The sequence below is a fragment of the Vombatus ursinus genome, unplaced genomic scaffold, assembly GCF_900497805.2.
Source record: "Vombatus ursinus unplaced genomic scaffold, bare-nosed wombat genome assembly UNPS02014792.1, whole genome shotgun sequence".
Classification (NCBI taxonomy): domain Eukaryota; kingdom Metazoa; phylum Chordata; class Mammalia; order Diprotodontia; family Vombatidae; genus Vombatus; species Vombatus ursinus.
The window spans coordinates 805,679-825,900 of NW_020954570.1; the positions used below are offsets into that span (position 1 = coordinate 805,679).

At 35.9% G+C, this 20,222-nt stretch overlaps 1 protein-coding gene across 5 annotated transcripts in view; it reads left to right on the top strand.

Annotated features, from left to right (window-relative positions):
* Nucleotides 1–20,222, top strand: part of PAM (peptidylglycine alpha-amidating monooxygenase) — a 354,803-nt gene that overhangs the window by 86,770 nt on the left and 247,811 nt on the right. For all 5 annotated transcript variants that reach the window (XM_027869176.1, XM_027869178.1, XM_027869179.1 and 2 more), the window contains exons 3-4: nucleotides 14,439–14,972; nucleotides 15,904–16,024. In XM_027869176.1, the coding sequence (XP_027724977.1) occupies nucleotides 14,881–14,972; nucleotides 15,904–16,024 (213 nt within the window). In that variant the 5' untranslated portion in view covers nucleotides 14,439–14,880. The remainder of the gene's footprint in view (nucleotides 1–14,438; nucleotides 14,973–15,903; nucleotides 16,025–20,222) is intronic.

Here is a 20,222-nt window from a genome sequence, read left to right on the forward strand (position 1 = left end):
CTACTACTACTACTACTACTACTACTACTACTACTACTACTACTACTACTACTACTATTTCAAATTCTACATGAGTATAAGTCATTAAATTATTGGTATACTTCTTGCTTTCCATCCCAGAGTTCTGGGTTCCGTTGTTCAATGCAGAATCTTTACCGTAGAGAGAATCAGCTCATAAAGTCGAAAGAATATTAGATTATAACAATAGACTATAGTTAATAGAGCTATCATTAATATAATGCCCTCTTTCTCCAACTAATTTATGAATACCTAGAGTATAGAGATTATAATTGTTTGTATCTGAATTCAGGTCTGAACCCAGTCACTTCCTACTCATGTAAATTGAACAAGTAACTTGCACGTGTGTACCTAAGATCCTCCATGTATAAACAAAATGGTTGGACTTATATGATACCTGAAGTTCCATTCAGCTCCAAAATGTCGATTCTACATTCCTGGCCTTTTCTTTAGTAGTATCTTTGGTGATTTACTAATACTTTCTTTGGTATAGCACAGGGGTGGGCAAACTGCAGTCTTGAGGCCGTGTGTAGCCCTCTACGTCCTCAAGTGTGGCCCTTTGACAGAGTCCAAGTTTTACAGAACAGATTCTTTTATTAAGGGGATTTGTTCTGTGAAGTGGAACTAAACAAAAAGGAAATTTCCTCTACCAATGGAAATCAGCAACTGTTCTGCAGCCTAGTCTTAAGAAGTTGTCTGGGGGGGATTTAGAGGAGTCACACAATCGGTATATGCCAGCGGCAGGAATTCAATCCATGTCGTCCTGTCTTCTAGCTTCCTATCCACTACTCCATGCTACCCTGATGCCATATGTATGTCTATGTCTATGTCACACTCTGTGTGTCTACTTACATGTATATATGCATATATACTACGTACATACATATATATATACACACACACATGTAAATTATTGATATATCTTGTTTTTCCAATTAGATGTAAACCTTCTGAGGGAAGGGATCATAGGTAATATAATATTTTATACTTAGCACTTAAATGAGTGCCAACACATAAGAGGCATTCAATAAGTACTTGTTGATGTAGGTTGTAGGTGGAAGGAATGCCCCATGCTTGGGAACATGTGCTGATGAAGGTAGAGTAATTAAGGAAGGGAGGAAGTATTTTGCAACAAATACATTTGATGCTGATAATATAGAAAGTATGACTGTCAAGCTGTGAAATGTTTTCCAAAATCCCATATGGGAATTAGTCTCATTGCATTATAGTCACATGTAATATTGTTATTTATCTTTTTTTTAGTTTTTGTCTTTAGACAAGTCATTGAACATGTCTGAAATTCCATTTCCATCATTTATAAAGCAGGAGAAATAACATATTACTAACTTCACCTCACAGATTGTCTGGAGAATCAAATAATGTATTTAATGCAAATTGCTTTGTTACAGTAACGCAATATGTAAGCTATCATTAATATTACGTCCTCTTTCTCCAACTAATTTGTGAACTCTTTCAGGATAAAGACTCTGTGTTATACTTATTTGTATCTCTCAGAGGGCCAAATGCACAGTAGAGACTCAGTAAATTTTTGTTGGTATTAATGATTACAATAAAGAATGAGAAAACAAGGAGAGTAGGGGCAGCTTGTTTCATTGTTTTTAAAGTATCCTCTGATCTTTTGATGGGGAGGTGAGGAAGGGATCTTGTAATTGGGTTGACTGATTTTTAAGATCCATCATAGATCTATCTTCAAAACACTATTGGCTCTGAAGGGAAGAATATCAATGCTGATAGTTTTAAATAAAATTACATACAGGAAAGAGACTTTCCTGATTTCCCCCTCCAAGGCTGCTTTTTCTCCTCTTGAAATTCCACTGAATAGGGGGCAGTTAGGTGGCGCAGCAGATAGAGCACTGGTCCTGAAGTCAGGAGGACCTGAGTTCAAATGTGGCCTCAGACCAAACACTTGACACTTACTAGCTGTGTGACCCTGGGCAAGTCACTTAACCCCATTGCCTAGCAAAAACAAAAAGAAAAAAAATAAATTCCACTGAATATATTGTATGTACATTTATTTCTCTCTGTGAATGTCATGTTACTCAAATATACTGTGAACTCCTTAAGAGCAGGTACCATTTTGTTTTCAGAATCCAGCACAGAATCTTGCATGTAGTAGAAGCGCAATAAATGTTTGTTGAATGGAAATGTGACAGTGGTTGTTGAAATGACCCAGAGTAGAGAGCCATTAGCAGGGAGGATGTGAAGGGCTAGGATTAGCAGAATAGATAGTCCAATCGAGTTTCCTTTTTGGACACTGAAGGAAGGAGAGCAGGAAACAGGCAAGAGTAATTGTAGTAGTACCCTAGGCTAGGATTGAAACTGAAAATTTTACTGTGGGAAAAGTGCTGCTTGGTGGAACCAACCTGCTAGGTTTTCCACACCTAATTATTAGAGTGGTATAGGACCAAAAGAGTAATTATTTTCTCACTGAGTTAGCTTGGTGTAACTATTGAGATGATTAATATTGGCAGAGAAGGCAAAGTCTCATCCTTGGTGGTTTTGTTAATGTTGACGTTCTCTTTGAAAGCAAAAATCAGAAAAAGGCAGAAAAAGGTTTCAAAAGTATGATTGAAGTACTTACACTGTGTGCATATGTATTTTGATTCAGTATCTATATGTACTGCATAATGAAACTTAAATATTTTTAATGATATCTCATTTGCTATATCCTTGGAGGATAATTGTAACTCAATAAAGAATTTCCCCTCTAGTGTGTTCTGTTTTTGCATAACAAAGTAAAATAAAGGCTGCCTTAATGAACTTTTATCTCATTACAATGTTATACTGATGGTGATTTAAATATCAAAATGTAAGGGAAAATGTATCTTCTTATGTTTTGTACCCTTTTAAGAAAATAATTAATACTGCCTAACCCATTCATTTTTTTCTGTAGCTAAAATTAACATTTTGTTAAGATAACACGTACTGTGAAAAGATGTTGATCTCTTCTTTGAAGGCAGACAGATTGTATTTTTTTTTTTTTAGCAATTTTGATAGTAAGCATGTTATGTAAAGATAACAAGACTGTTAGGGTGATTCAAGAAGAAGTGAATTAGGCTGAGCTAAATTTTAATTTAGTAATTGTTCCAAGTTAAATCTCTGACTTTAAGTTAAAGAGAAAGGCAGTCTGAGTGTTTTATTATTGTTTATATCATAAACACTTTTATCATTTTTGCATTAAGTCAACCTGTTGAACATGTCAAAATTTTGTTTGTCCCAATCAAATTTACTTGTGAAAGATAACACAAATACTCTTCCATGTCCATGAAAGAAATATCTTATATTATTATATACTTATATTCTCCTAAATATATCAAGGTAGAAGAATGGAACCATATATCCATACGTATACATACACACACACACACACACAAACACACACATATATTTAAAAAGAAAACCTAATTTCCATAAGGTCTCATGATGTAGACTTGTAAGAAGAAGGAAGAGAAAAAGTGGGAGTAGCATTTGTTTTTTTTTGTTTGTCTACCATAATGATATCTGAATTTACCGTCTTCTCCCAGTTAAGAATCAATTGTAAGGAAGAAAAAAACACTTAAATTAGGCAAAACAAATGCCTCTAGTGATTGAACTTACAATGTATGTACTACTTCATACTTATCGTGCCACTGCTCTGCTTAACAAAAGGAGGAAGTATTTTTCATCACCTGTTCTTCAGGACCAAGATTGGTCACTGCAGTTAATCAGAGTTAAGCTTTGTTTCAGTGTTGTTATTGTTTTAACTTATGGTACTATAGTGATTATGAATATTTTTGTTATGATTACTTCATTCTGCATTATTTCATATAATTCTTACCATGTTTCTCTGAATTCCTATAATAAAATAATCGTAAGATCTTGGTGGAAGGGAAAGGGAAAAGGGAAGTGGAATAACTAATATAGAGCTAAAAGGGACATCAGAGACCATTTTGTCCAGCCCCCTCATTTTATGGAAGAGGAAACAAGCCCAGGGAGGTTAGGGGGCTTCACCAAAGTCACACAAGTAGTAAAGTAATGAGCCTCAGAGAGGGGATGGATATTCTATTACATTTTTATGCCACAATTTATTCAGTGTTCCCCAGTTGACTTACACTCACTGACTTTTTATTTCCTTTTTTTATTTTTTTTTGCTACTGAAAAAATTCAACACTCATTTTCAAAGAACATTTCATTGGTGAAATTTTGAATGGATTTGTAGATTAATCCATGACGTTTAGCTGAAGTTAAAACAAAATCGTTGCTAATTTCTTTTTTGTAAATCTCTGTGTTTTATTTCCTGCTTTTTCTTTTTTGCTAAATTTTCCTTCTAGATTTTTCTGAGTAACATGTAACTCAAGAAGAGATAAATTGGTCTTTCTTCCTTTCTCCCCATCAACAAGTTTCATTTATTTATTTATTTGCAAGGCATTTGGGGTTAAGTGACTTGCCCAGGGTCACACAGCTAGTAAGTATTAAGTATCTGGGCTGAAACCAGATTTGAACTCAGGTCCTCCTGACTCCAGGGCCAGCACTCTATCCACTGTGCCACCTAGCTGCCCAACCAGCAAGTTTTAAATATTATAGTTAAATTTCTTGCAACAATAATGGATTTTGTATTTTTGTGTGATTTCTTTACCTTCTGCAATGTAGAAATAAACTTAAATATAATAGAAATACATACAATTAATCAATAACGAGTAAACTAATGACTAAAAACCCTATGAACTCTCAGATAGTTCTCTTCTTATTTTAAGTGCTTTAGATTAAAAAAAAAACCTTCTGCCAATGTTCTAAAAGTAGATGGACAAATATTAGTAACACCTTAATCTGTATTATTACTCAATGGGGAACATTCACAGGAACCCACAAAATGTGAATCTGCATGCCTTACCTCAGTGTAGAGATGGCAGCTAGGTGGCACAGTGACTAGTGCACTGAACTTGAAGTCAAGAAGACCTGCATTCAAATTCTGCCTCTGATACTCACTAGCTATGTGATCTTAGGCAAGTCACTTAACTTCTCTTAGCCTCAATTTCCTCTTGTGAAATGAGGCTAATAATGAAATCTACCTCATGTGGTTGTTGTAAGGATGAAGTTAGGTATTATGTGTAAAGTACTTTGCAAGGCTTGAAACACTATATAAATGCTCTTATAAATACTGTTATTATTTAATAATAGTGGTATTATTCTCTAATAATATCTAATGATACACAATAATAGCATTGCCTAGTATAGTATCTAATAATACTATAATACATTGTTATTATTATCTTGAACATTTACTTCTAATTAAGGTTGTGAATGGAAAGGTTTCTATTGAGCCTAAGTTCTCAGGGAAAATATTTAAAGGACTATTGATGAAGGAATGATCAATAAAACCAAAGGGGAAATATTAATTATGCTCCTCTATCCTATATAGGTCTGTACTTCCAGAAGCTGACTGGCATACTGGGTGGGACCCCACAGCTAAGTGGTGTCATGAATAGAGCCCTGGACCTACAATCAGGAAGACCTGAATTCAAATCCAGCCTTAGACATTTACTAGCTATTTGGGCAAGTCACTTAACCTCTGTTTCCCTCAGTTCCTCGGGGAGAATAACATCACCCATCTTTCTCAGTTGTTACAAAGATTAAGTGAGAGCATATTTGTAAAGCACTTAGCATCAGTGCCTGTCACTGAGTAACTAGCTAGTTTTTGTTGTTGTTGCTGTTGTTAGAAAACAGTTTTATCTTCTGAAATAGATTCTGAAGCCAGCAGGATCTGGGCCCTGGCCTATTTGAACCAGCCAAGGACAAAGAGAGTACATGGCAAATAACTGCATAAGAACAGTAAGTCAGGCCTTGGGGCCCTCTGAGAGGCCTGAAGAAAGCCTAGCTCCCAGTAGATGACTACCCATGGAAACAGAGGGGCACAGTGCCCTTCACACATTCCCAGTTGAGCACAAACTCTGATATTCAGTAATAGTACCAGGAGGTCAAAGAGATGGAGACAAGGCAAGGATGCATCCAGAAGGCACAGAGCCAGTGTAATCCGTGATATCAGGTCAGCATCCCTCAGGCCCTTATCAGGGAACAAAGCCGACTTCCAAGTTGTTGAAAGTCAAAAGAGCCAGACACAGGGCTAAAGTCAGGATTCTAGCTGAACTACCAATAGACAGAAGGAGAAGTCAGGAATCCAAGCAGAGAGTGGAGACTAGTTCTAGTTTTGAACCAAGCTCACAGTCCCAGGTCAGGAATACCAAAAAGAGTAAAAAATCAGGAACCCAACTAGAACTTAAGTAAGGCAATGGCAGTAGCATTTATAGTTCAGCAAGGATAATGCCAAGCAATATCTGCACTTTATCAAAGAATACTAGAGGGAAAAGAGCCTGATTCTGGTACAAACTCAAAATCCACGAAAAATGAGTAAACAAAAGAAAACTTTTAACAAAATTAAATAATACTATGGCTTAAGATTAGCCCAATGGTAAACCCAGAAGAAGAAAGTAACTACAATAAGTATAAATAAAGTCTCAAAAAACAAAGCAACAAAACAAAATAGAATTTGTTACCTGGATTCCCATAATGGATGTAGGAAACAAGAGAAGATATATTTTTCCATGTTATAGAAGACAATTTTAATTGTAGCTCATGCAGAAAACAGAAGAGAGATAAAGGATAATACCGTGGGGGAATGGCAGCATCAACTTAAGGGTTTTCATTTGTTTGTTCTTCATAAAGGATGGGAAAAATTGTAAACATTTATAGTCAATGTGGAGAAAATCAGTATTTAGGGAGAAATTAGCAAAGAAAAAAAGAGAGAAAATGAGGATGAGTGATGGTTTGAGGAACTGTAAGACATGAGATAGGGTGGGATTGGGAACAGAAGTACCGGGTTTGGCCTTGGCAAAGAAAAGAACTGTCATTTTCCCTGAAACTAGTAAGAAGAGACTAAGTACAGATGAAGGGGACTTTTCAGAAGTGGAGTACAAAATATGTGATATCTCATTATAGATAGAAGTAGAAATCTAAGGCATCTTTGAGGAAGGTGAGGGAAGGCAAAGCTGGTCTAGTTAGGTTTGAGGAAAAAGGAAAAGATTTGGAACTTCTGAGAGAAGTGTTATCAAGTATCAAGCAAGGAAAATATAAATGATGACTTCATAGTATTGAAGTTACAGCTAAGATTCATTATGGAGGAGTTCCTTAGTATCTATAGCTACATTTTAGGTGTATATTCATTATATTTTTAGTCTATATGGGAGAAAAGATGAGTATGAAAGAAGAGATAAGAGGGCTATTTAAGGATGATGAGACTGGACCATGAAAAGAAGACATTATAGAGAATGAAACAATCACATATCAGATGCCACTTAATCCAAAGTTTATCTAAATAAGAATCCTACTACAACACCCCAGCACATGGTTATATGACCTTTTCTTTTTTTTAAATAATTTATTTTTAGTTTTCAACATTTGCTTCCATAAGATTTTGAGTTCCAAATTTTCTCCCCATTTCTCTCCTCCCCCCACCTCAAGATGGCATGCTTTTGAATACTTCTTCCCCCAATCTGCCCTCCCGAGAAGATATACTTTTTAAAAAATGAAATTAGAGCTCTTAAAAAATTGGAAAGAGCTGTAAACAGAAAGTAGAACACTTGACCCAAGTAGTTGATGCCCTGAAATAAAATGGAGCCAAGAGAACTCAGTGGTTCAATGAGAGGAGCAATGGAACAAACCCTAAAGAGTAGAGAATTGTAATAATATGTGAGGTATCTTCTATCAAAATCAACCTGGGAAATAGGCTAATGAAATATAATTTAATAATCATTTATCTCTCTGAAAACTACGAGCAAACAAATAGTCTGAGTACCATATTTAAAGTAATGATAAAAGATGAGTCCCCAGAGCTATTAGAAACAGAGTGGAAAAGTGAAAATACAGAGAATCTATCCAACGTTAAGGAAAGTGACAAAGCTGATAATTTCTTCATCCCTCTCCAGGCTCTATTTCTGATACCTCATACTTTTTACACAATGCAGCCAAATGGGCATTCCCCCTTCTCCCCTCTAAGCTTTTCCCCCACTTAACAGTATTTTATTTTTTCCAATTACATGTAAAGATAGTTTTCCACATTCATTCCCACTAAGCTTGTAAGCTCTCTTTTGTATATTGTATTCCCTCCTTTGAATGTAAGCTCCTTGAGGGAAGGGGTTCTCTTTGTTTTTGCTTATATTTGTATTCTCTGCTCTTAGTATAGTGCCTCTCACTCAAGAAGTGATTAATAAATGCTTATTGACATGACTTGGGGGAAAAAAATTGGGAACAACAAAGAATCTCAGCACCAAAATCCAGAGCTTCTGTATCTCCGCCCCACACACACACCAAAAAAAAAAAAAAAATTGTGCAAATAGCTAACAAGAAATAGTTAAGATACTGAAGAATCATAATCAGGATCATATAACACTGTACTACAAGGGTTTTTTAAAAGACCAAATCTTGGAATACATTTATTTTTAATGTTCTTTATCATTTTTTCTGGTAGTTTTATAGAACTTTGCTGGAGTATTTTTAGAGACAGTTGGGCTCCTCCAGCACTTTACATATTGCCATTTTATTTTATTTTTTAAATTTTTACTTATTTATTTATTTTTGGCAAGGCAGTTGAGGTTAAGTGACTTGCCCAGGGTCACACAGCTCGTAAGTGGTGTGTCTGAAGTCAGATTTGAACTTAGGTCCTCCTGACTCCAGAGCCGGTGCTCTATCCACTGCGCCACCTATCTGCCCCCTTGTGCCACCTAGCTATCCCTTCATTTTGCCATTTTAACTGGAAAGCTATGCTTAAATAAATTTTGTTAAACTGATTGCTTACCCCCCTCCATCTAATCTACTATTATCTTCTTCCATAACAGTGATGATAAGAAGACATATAGGGGAAGGGGATAAGCATTTATATAGTGCCTACTGTGTGCCAGGCACTGTGCTAAGCACTTTTATAAATCTCTCATCTGATCCTCACAGCAACCCTGGGAGGTAGGTGCTATTATCCCCATTTTATAGTTGAGGAAACTGAGGCAAACAGAAGTTAAGTGACTTGCCCAGGGTCACATAGGTAGCAAGTGTGTGAAACTGGATTTGAAGTTAGGTTTTTCTGACTTTAGGCCCAATGCTGTCAACTACTATACCAGCTGCCTATCGATGTCTAAAAAAATAGTCCCTTAAAAGGAAGTAGTGGATAGAGCTGCTGGGGTCAGGAAGATGAGTCTTCCTGAATTCAAATCTGACCTCAGACACTTCCTAGCTGTATTAACTTGGACTCACTTAACCCTGTTTGCCTCAGTTTCCGTGTCTGCAAAGAGTTGGAAAAGGAAATGGCAAACTACTTCTGTATCTTTGCCAAGAAAACTCTGAATGGAGTCATAAAGAGTCAGACACAACTGAAACGACTGAACAACACTTTCAGTACTTGACTTCCTACTCCAACATTCCAATGGACGTGTGATCTCATTGATAAGAGTATTCCCTACAGACATGTGGATCACAACCCATCCATGCATATACTCAATCTCTGTAACCCTCATCCATATCCTAATCATATCATTAGCTTGCCACATGTTTTTACCCAACAATCAGGGAGTCTTCCTTAAGTTGTTTGGATATCGTAAGGCTACCAGTAACTCGGAGTGTCCATCAGTTAACCTTTTCACTCATAGCACGTTCAACCCTTTTTTTAACATGATGAAATCCTCTATGCTACTTCTGTTGTGTAAATTATGGTTTGTGGTATTTTGTACGTAGTTCATGTCCACCATGTACTTTTCCATTGCCCTTTGGCAACTTCAATTCCTGATACGTTACTGAAAAAGAAAAATCTTTTGAACTTTCAGCAGATTGTTAAGTACCAATTTTGAACTCATTCTTCAAACCTTCCCTAAATAAAAGATAACTTAATCATTTTGGAAAGAATCCTAGATAGTGACTAGATGTTAGTCTTGTTCTTTTTGTAGACTTGATGTTTAACTTGGGGTGGAAAATCCAGTGTGTACAAACGATATATACAGGATAAATCAGAGGTAATCTCTGAGGGCAGGAGGACTGGGAAAGGCTTTTCTTAAAGACCAACAACTTAAAATATGAATTGATTGAGAAAACCTCTATCATAACTCCTCAAAATATTAAAGTAAAATGACCACTCAAACACCAAATAATTCTTTTTTTGTAAAAAAAAATTCACTTGTGAATTGTTACATAGATGCAGTTTGATGTTGATTTAGCAATGGCTCAGCTACCTTTACAAAACAACAATATAGATGCTAACCAGAACTTTTTAATACAGCAAAATGGATGGTATAGTAATAATAGTACTACCTTTCCAGAACTGGTTAGGCCAACAATGTTGTATTTTCTTTGAAGAAATGAAGAATTCTCCCTCATCCTGTAAGAATGCTTTTCAATTTAATTCATAGTAATTATATAAATGTAAGTGAAGAATTGCTACGATTATAATAGTAAATATTTTAGAGCCACTATCGCCCTGCCCTTGGCCTATGTCATTGGAGATGAGATAATTACACATTTTTCAAGTAATTTTTATGGAAATATATCAAATATTATATTTAGATACCTACAAGTAATATGTATGCATATACAAAAAGATATTTACATTTGTATCTACACTAAGTAAAAAGACTCCCTTTGGTGACAAGTAGCATCAATAGTCCCACAGAAATAAAAAGCAAAACAAAAACAAAACACTCTGCTTTAGAATAGTCTATTTTCCTAAGGTAAAGGGAAACTTTATCTCAGTTCTATTGTAATTAACACTTATTTCAAATTAGTGGGGATAGAAATTTATGAGATTTTGTAATGCTCAAGTTACAATAAATGTGGAAAATGACTCCTATGTGCCCACACATCTACAGATTCCCAAAGATGCAGCAATTCAACTGGTCATTTTCATCATAGGAGCATTAGACCCATATCATGTGACATATAGTAATTATGAAGTAATCCTCCCCTAACAGTCAGCACTGATTGGATACCTATTAAAGAAATAATAGAAAATCTCACTGGTACCATTCAGTCTGTGATTCTATTGCAGCACTAACTTAGCAACAGTAACCAATTTTATTTTTCCAGTCCTTGTGATCAGTAACAGACACCCTCTAAATATATCTATTCGTCATCAAATCATTCTGTCCTGAAAATCCTTCCACCAGGAAAATAACAAGACATTATTCTTAATTAAATTTCTCAACTTTGACTAATGTTCTCATGACTTCACATTCAATATTTTCATATCCTATTTTAAGACAAAGTGTATGCTTTAGTTTCACATCCTATCCTTCCACCCACCCTCCCAGACCATTTTAACACCTGCCTGCCATTGTTGACTTGTTCCTCCTCATCTGGGGCAACACTTCCCACACCATATGGGACCTGGACTTCCATGCCCCGGAAAAAGAGAATACACATAAAAGACTATTTTACATATGATCTCAACACAGTGCATTTTGAACTTACTTAAGAATAATAACTACAATGGTTTTAATTATGAGGCCTTTAATAATAGATAAGGTAATAAGATAATAGTTGAAGTGTATTTATATTAATAATTTTATGGATAATTTTGTTATTGTTGTTGTTGTTCCCTCAGACTTTTTGTGACCCCATTTGAGATTTTCTTGGCAAAGGTGCTCAAGTGGTTTGCCTCCCTTCTCCAGGAAGCTGAGGCAAACAGGGTTAAGTGACTTGCCCAGGGTCACACAGTTAGGAAGTATCCGGGGTCAGATTTGAATTCAGGTTTTCCTAACTCCAGGCCCAGTGCTCTATATACTGAGCCACTTAGCTAACTTAAATAATTATTACCTTACCTTCAATGTAGTCTGGATATACACTGAAATAATTTTAATCAGCTTTCTCATGTCTACAGAATCATCCATAGAATAAAACATGATTAACTCACAGGATTAGTATTAGCAAGAACTGTGGCTACAAAACATTCTTCCCAGAAACCCAGTGTCCACTCCCCCTCTAATACACAGAGTGGATGGCATATAGTAAGCATTTAATAAATGCTTATTGATTGATTGACAACATCCATTGGAGGAATGGGCACTAACTTAAGAATATGATGATAGGCACACACATAGGAAAACTTATTGCCAAGGCGACTAAAAAAGGGCCTTAAAATTCTTTCTGTGTTTCTTTCTTTGTTTCATTCTTTGTTCTTTTGTTTGTTTCTTTCTGGAATCCCCTCTGCGGAGGATTAGCAGAACTACCTCTTTCTTGATTTTGTAGCTAGCTTTCTTCTTTGTGGCCATGGGTCTTGATCCTTGAAGCTTTTTCTGCCTTCAGTGACTGCCTCTCTGTAGCAATATTTGCCTGGAAAGTATATCTCTGCTCCCTCAATTTTACCTTAACCTCTTTCAGATTGACTCTCCATTTGTTGGACTGAGGATTCTCAGTTTTACCCCTAAGCGCCATGGGCGATAGAGGAGGAAGGAAGCAGAGGAGCAGGAGAGAATATCTCCTTGCCCCTCAAAAGGTCAAGAGCCGAATTCTTTCTTAACTATTAGCTCTTTCTCTGTCTCTTTCTCCAGATTATTGAATTTAATCTAATATTTCATGTTATCCTCCATGGCTCTCTGTTGCCTCCAAGAACAAAAACAAAATTCATTGTTTGACATTCAATTATAGCTTAGCCTTCTCCTACCTTTCCATTCTTCTTACAGCTTACTCCCTGACATGTACATCCAGTGACACTGGCCTCCTGGCTGTTTCACTAAGAAGACACTCCATTTCTCAGTTCCAGGCATTCTTTCCAGCTATCCCCCATGCCTGGAAGGTGTTCCCTTCTTCACTCTAACTATTGACCTCCCTGTCACCCAACTAAAATTACACCTGGTGGAGGAAGCCTTCACTAACTCCTCTTAATTCCAGTATTTTCACTGTTGAATTATTTCCTATTTATCCAGTGTATAGCTTGCTTTGTACATATATGTTTGCATGTTGCTTCCTCCATTAGATTGTAAGCTCCTTAAGGGCAAGGACTGACTGTCTTTTGCCTCTTTTTGATTCCCCAGTGCTTAGCACAATGCCTGGCATGTAGTAGGTCCTTAATTAAATGTTGATTGGGTGATTGATTGGTTTTTAGGGTCAGCTGGGGGAGTGTCCAGTTATTGTCTAAGGACTTTGCTTCCTTCTCATTCACTCAAGTGACTTGTTCCCAACTCTGATTAGGGTTAACCTGGCTTCATTTTTACAGTCACCTCACTGTTGTTAGTCCCCTTTCTGTGATTAGGTCCTCAGCTTTCAAGGAGCAATTCTTTTGCAACAAGATTTTTTTGAGGGATGTTTAGCCTTGCTTGAATTATATTAAGTGTAAGTTATATTTCTTGATGAACTTCGTACGTTTCACATATTTTATTTTTTTAAAATCATCTTCAATATATTTTCAATTTGGAGAGTGGCATATAAAATAATTATTTTGAAACTTTTGTATAATACTAGCATAAAATTGTTTGTTTTTCTTCGACTAGTGGTTGGATATATATATGGTTTTCCCCTGTGGTTATGGTGAATGGTATAATAAATCTTTTTAAATAAATAAATCTTTTAATAAATCTTTTTAATTAATAAACCTTTTTTAATCAAGTGTAAAGTATAAGTTTATAGGCAGTGATGCATGATTTTAAATACCTGGCATCTGAATGTGAACATTAAAACTTATACTGAGATATTCAGGGAACAAGAAGCCATACATATTAAAACTAGTAATTTTAAGTTTATTTTAGTAGAATTCATTACATAGAATGTTAAAATATGACTCTAGTTCTAAATATCCTGATCGTTTTGTCAACTTGAGGAGCCTCATCCTAACACGTTTGATAGTGGATAGTAGATCCCAGCTAAATGGCACCGTTAGTATTTGTATCTCTTTTTTTATGTCCCCAAAATTGAAGTACCTTTTGAAAGTTATGCACTTCTATTTCCATATCTCACTTAATAGTTCATAATCTACAGGATTTTTAAAAGACTTCACGGTGCAGATAGAGGCATGTCTTTGTTCTCATAATCTTTTTCTGAGTACTGTTGTATCCAAACGCTCTGTCTCAGCTTCAATCCGTGTTTCTCCTTCAGTCGTCTTTTTCATATGACAGTAATATATTATGTGAATAACTTTTCTTAGCTAGAGCAAGATATTATCGGAGGTTTGAAAGGCTTTTTTAGTTAGAGAGGGGAAAGATATAAGGAAGGAAATGTGGAACGGTAATTGTGTGGGGGTGGAGGAAGAAAGACAGAGATCAACAGCCAAGGCATTTCTCACTGGGTTGGGCTAAAGCTTATGAAAGTATTAATGTATTAAAAAGCCTCAACAGGGATTTGCTGAGGACAAATGCTGTAATGTGTTAGTCATCCATTATCTGCTTCTATTTTTGCAGGTTCCGAATGATGAATGACGTTGGTTTGTGTGATATCCCTCACAGCCTCTGTTATTGTGGATTGATAAGTCACCTGCCGGTCTAAACCGAACACCAGAGCCAAAAGCTTCAGAGGGGGGAAACATCAGGACTGCCTCCTTGCTTCTGTTTCTTGACTGGAAAAAAAGTACAGCGTAACCCCGCTGTGAAAGATTTCTTCCAACAGATTTTTTTGCAGCTAATGATAAGAAACAACATAGCATCGTCCACCTTTCTGATATATCGTGCGTCACCTTCCAAGACAGATGGTTTGTCCAGCGCTGTGGGGGATGCCTGCAAAGCACAGGATAATGAAGTAGTGAATTGATACAGCCACTGCTGCCTAATTGTTGGGATCACACCCGATAGAGCTGCTCTGCCCTTTTTCTACTGCTCTAATCGGGCCAGGAACAGCAGGGTGGACATGGCTGGCCTCGTTAATAACCTGCTAATACTGTTCCTTGTTTTTCAAAACAGCTGTTTGGGTTTTAGAAGCCCACTGTCTGTCTTTAAGAGGTGGGTTTTATGGGAGAGTTGATGTTTATGATGGTTTTTGTGCATGCTATTTAAAGGTGCAATCACTTTCTCAGCTGTGAGTCTTAGAAGCATGTACCAGCTAAATATAATTTATTGAAACTGTGTTTATTTTGTTGTGGGTGTAACTTCTCAAAAGCTAGGTCTCTGTTTTGAAATGAACCCATGGTATGGCAGCCAGGTTTCCTGTTTTTCAAAACTCTGATGAGAAGTTTTGATTTCTAATACCGGAGTTATCCAGAAACCACGTTGCAGTTATTTAAACTTAAGCACTCTCTTGTTATCACATCTAGAAGTATAAAATATCTTGTTAGACTTTGGTGGTGGGTGAGTGGGATAGATCATGGACTCCAACAGCTCACCAAAAAGCACTGAGTTGTAGACACACGTCTGTTAATTACCCTGTTAAATATTTATGTATTCACATAGTCCTTTTTCATTCAATGATCTCCCCTCCCCCTTAGAACTCTGCTTAGTACTAAGAACATGTTTTGCTTTTGTTTCTGACTGGTAGTATTCACAATAATCTTTGAACCACTCCTTGATGGAGTTATAAAAATTTACTGGGTTGTAGTTACTATTCTCAGGTTGAAGAAATTGGCAATCTTTGATTCTTGTCACTTATTAGACATTGTCATTTCATTAATCAGAACCTGAATTCCTTTTTTGAGTTGTGTAAAAACAAGTGTTAAATGAATTTCATTTGACTATTTTTATTTTATATTAGCCCTGAGTTAGAAAGGATTTTCGGGAATTTATTACATGGCTAGGAAGTCTAGTGTTTTTATCTTGTCTAAATACATGAGACTAATCTAGAAGGATTTGTAACAAGTAGGTGAAAATCCTATTTTTTTCTTATTGAATTAGACTTCCATTGTACTCAAGGTTCTTAAAACTTTGTATCCCTTTTAAGGTATAAAGAAACTACTAGATCATTTCCCAATGAATGCCTTGGTACCACCAGGCCAGTAATCCCTATTGATTCATCTGATTTTGCATTGGACATCCGCATGCCTGGGGTTACACCAAAGCAGGTAAGGGAACTGTATTATATTTCTTGCTTGTTATATGTACTCTTGATGACTAGAGCAGAGAAACTTTACCTACCATTAGGACTGTCTTGAAAATTAAACTTTATACCTATTTATTTTTTCCTCCCTGAGGAGTTGAGACTCCTTAGATAGTGCTACAATGATTGAATATTATTGGTGGGGAGTGGGACAAGGGAGGGGGATGGGTAGGAATGGCACTTGAGTTAAGATGAGAATTTGTTGGTTTTGTTTTTAATTTTCCTGAGACTATCTTTGTGTATATAAATGGAACCTAGAAGATTTCCTTTTTGTGATTCTCCAAGGAGTAATATTCTTTGTAATGTACCGTATATGGATTAAAATATGAAAAATTATTCTAATAAAGTGAAATGATATCTAGCAGCTGTATCTAAGAGATTACTGCCTGTAAATATCCTATTGCAACCACAAGTTGGAAAGTTTTTTTTTAAAGAACAAGACAATATTTGAAAACAAACCATTTCATGCTTTAAAAAATTTTTTTAAATGATTCTAACAGGTGGCTTACTATATGCTGATACTTACTATGTGATAGCTGAGATCAGAAATATGAGTAAAATGCACCTGAGCAAAATGAGAGAGGTTATTTTTTCCCCCCAGGTATATATGTAATAGGCTTATCTCCAGCACTGTGTTGTTTTTCAGGGTGTTTCATTAAGCATAAAAAGGCCTGGATTAATTATGTTTTGCAGTTAGGCAGTGAGGGGATTTATGTGTGTCATTAAAAGATAGTACTTTCCTTTTGAAGGGCTGCAGAGGCATGAAAAGGACAGGGTGTTGTTGAACTGCAGTAGATGACTCATTGTTGCAGATAGCATTTTTTTTGCACTGAAAAATAAAAAGATTCCAACTATTGGGGGTATGTCTTTGAAGTTGGCATTCAAGAGCCCTAGGAAGTTTATGTGGGCCTTTTGGGAGGGAGGCTTCACATTGACTTGTTTGAGGAAGGATAGCTTGTTGACCAAGTGATCTATTAATAACTGCTTGGATTAGCACTGTAAAAATACTCCCTTTCTGAAAATATCCATGTATTCCAATTTTTGTATGTTAATTTATTGGTCTCTTAAATTTGAATTTCACAAATCCTTATTGGTAGTATTTAGCTAAAAGAAGAATAGTAAGAGAGAAAAAGAAGAAAAGTGAGAAAATGTTCTCCTCTCACTTTATGCTTTGGATGAAATATTTAGATCAGAGCACTGATTTTCCTGTATTTTTTAACCTAGATTTACATGTCGCTAAAAATGTGACAAACTTATTTAAATATTGTTGAAATTATCTCCTTTTCTCAGAAATCTTTCATTTGCCATATAGACCGTGAGTCATAGATGAGATTCTTTTATTCATAATTATTCTGTTCCTTTTTCCCCCATTATAATGTGTTAATGATGGCTGTATCCAAGAAAGAAAGAGGATGCAGCTACTGGACGACAATTACAGGTGATCCATTTTAGGACAATCATAAAACAAAATGTTTGTTAGTTTTGTGATCTAAATCATGCTATCTCTTGTGATTATCAAAATAATAATAGGAAAATATTTGCTTCAATATAATTATCCATTATTTTTATATTACATATACTATGCATACCACATATAGTATAATAGTAACATTTGTTTATAGAGTAATTATAGTAACTGACTTTACAATTTGCAACGTGCTTAATATACATTACCTTGAGTTTCACAACAATACCAAGATGTAGGCACAACAGGTAATATTATCTCCATTTTATTACAAATGAGGAAGTTGAAATTGAGAGGTGAAGTAATTTGCCTATTGCCATATAATTAGTACATGTCAGAAGCAGGATTTGAACTCAGATTTTTCCTGACTTTAATTCCAGAACTCTTATCTATATGCCATGATACCTCTTATGTATAGCTGCTATTGTATATGTAGTAGAAGGTATTTTGTGAACTTTAAAGTACTATATAATTGTGAGTTGTTATCATGGACATACATGGAATATATGATACTACACACCTACTATGTGGTCTCTACACTATGCCCACCCATACGTGTGTGTATAATGTGTATGTGTGTGTATGATGTATATATCCAAAAGACATAGATAAGATAGTTATATGTATATATTATATTTTGCTGCATAACTCTCTGTATCTTAACTTGACAATCTTGAATGATTCAGTGACTATGCTCTGGCTCCCCTTGATTAGTTCAGATTTAGATGCTAAATTCATCACTTTCTTCTACTTTCTGACTGTCAAACTTTGATAGGCACTCTTTCACTTGATGTACGTGTTACATGACACACTTCTTGGCCAACTCTACAAATGAAAACAAATCTGGGCACTGAAAAGCCAGGCAAGGTAAGGTATACTCTCAGTACTTCTAAGAGATTTTAATAGGGGTAGCCAATTAGTCAACTTCCATTTATTAAGTGCCTACTATATGCCAGACAGTTTACTAAGAACTGGGCAGAGAAGATAGAAGACAGAATTAAAGAGGTCATAGTCTAATGGAAAAGACAGAATGCCAACAACTGTGTACAAACTAGATATAATCTCAGAGGGAAGACACTAAGAGTAAGAAGGAATAGAAAAGGCTTCCTGCAGAAGGTGGGACTTTAGCTGAGACTTGAAGAAGCCAGGAAACCAGGAGGCAGAGATGAGAAAGGAGGGAGTTCTAGGTCTGAGAGAAAGCCAGTGAAAATTCAGAGTCAGGAGACAGAGTACGTTGTTCAATGCAAATGTCACTGGATCACAGAGTACATGTAAGATAGTAAGATGCAAGAAAGGTAGGAAGAAACCAGGTAGGCTATAAAGGGCTTTGAAAGTCAAACAGAGGATTTTATATTTGATCCCGGTGGTAATAGGGAGCCACTGGTGTTTATGGAAACGGTGAGTAGTGATATGTTCAGACTTTCTAGAAGAGCCATTTGAGAGCTGAATGGAGAACACAGGAAATATAGTTTCTATTTCTATTCAAGAGATAGCAAAAGGAACATATCCACAAAAGAAGAAGGAAGAAACAGGAAAAATAAAGAAGAAGAATGAAGTCAAAATGGGAGGTAAGAAGGAATCCAGAGGTAGGGGAGAGAGTTTTGAAAATAAAGAAATATAAAGGAGAAAAGGATAACTAAGGATAGAAGTAAAGAGAGAAAAGAAAGGACCAGTGACAGTCCTTTAAATTGGTGCAGCCTTTTACAATTTACAGAAAACTTTCACATTCATTTTCTGCCCGTTACATCAACCCTCTTAGGAATGTACAGAAAGAATTAGTATCATCATCTTTGTTTTACAAATTAAGAAACTGAAGCCATAGAGGTTAATGGTCTTGCTCAAGCCTATGTAGCTAGTAAGTGATGCCCCAGACCTAGAATTTAGACCTTTGACTTCTGGTCTGTCCCACAGGGACAGATATTATTTCCCACAGGGAATATTTTCCCACAGGGAAAATATTAGAAAAAAGATTGGGGAAAGTAAGTATGGAAACTAAGGAAGAAGGACATGAATAGCAAAGAAAAAAGAGGAAAAAAAAGACTATTGAAAGCTTAGGTTGGTGGGAGGGACTTAGCCAATCATTGGGAGAGAATGAGTAGCAGGCAATATTTTAGGGTGAAGAGTTGGAGGGGTGGGTACATAAAATTACAGAATATTAGGTATAAAAAAGACTTTAAATGTTTCTTATCTAACCCCCTCATTTTACATATGAGGAAACTGAATCCCAGACAGTTGAAGTGACACCCAGTAGGAGAACCCAGATTAGAACCCGGGATAGTCAGTCCACCACATTGTCACCAGAACGATCATAAATAATTTATTACTGTGAATCCATTTAAAATAAATCCCCAGAGACAAGGGAAAAGTTCATTGTCTTATGAAAAAAAATCCTTTTGCAGTAAAATTAGCCCCATCCTTTTTCTTTCTAGATTTTTGTCTCCCCTTAATCTCTCCCTCTTTAATCTTTAATCTCTCCCTCTTCAAGAAAATTATTTTTGTTTAGTACACAATTATCATCACAACTGTGAAACAAGGATATCTACAACATAAGAAGAGAAGAAAATCTCTGAAGGCTCCATGGTGTAGCCCTTTGAAGTACATACTATATAGCATAGTTCTGTGCTAAGTACCTAAAACGTTTGAGTTTAAAGACTGGTAGAACTTTAAAGCCAGAAAGGACCTTAGAAATCATTTAGTT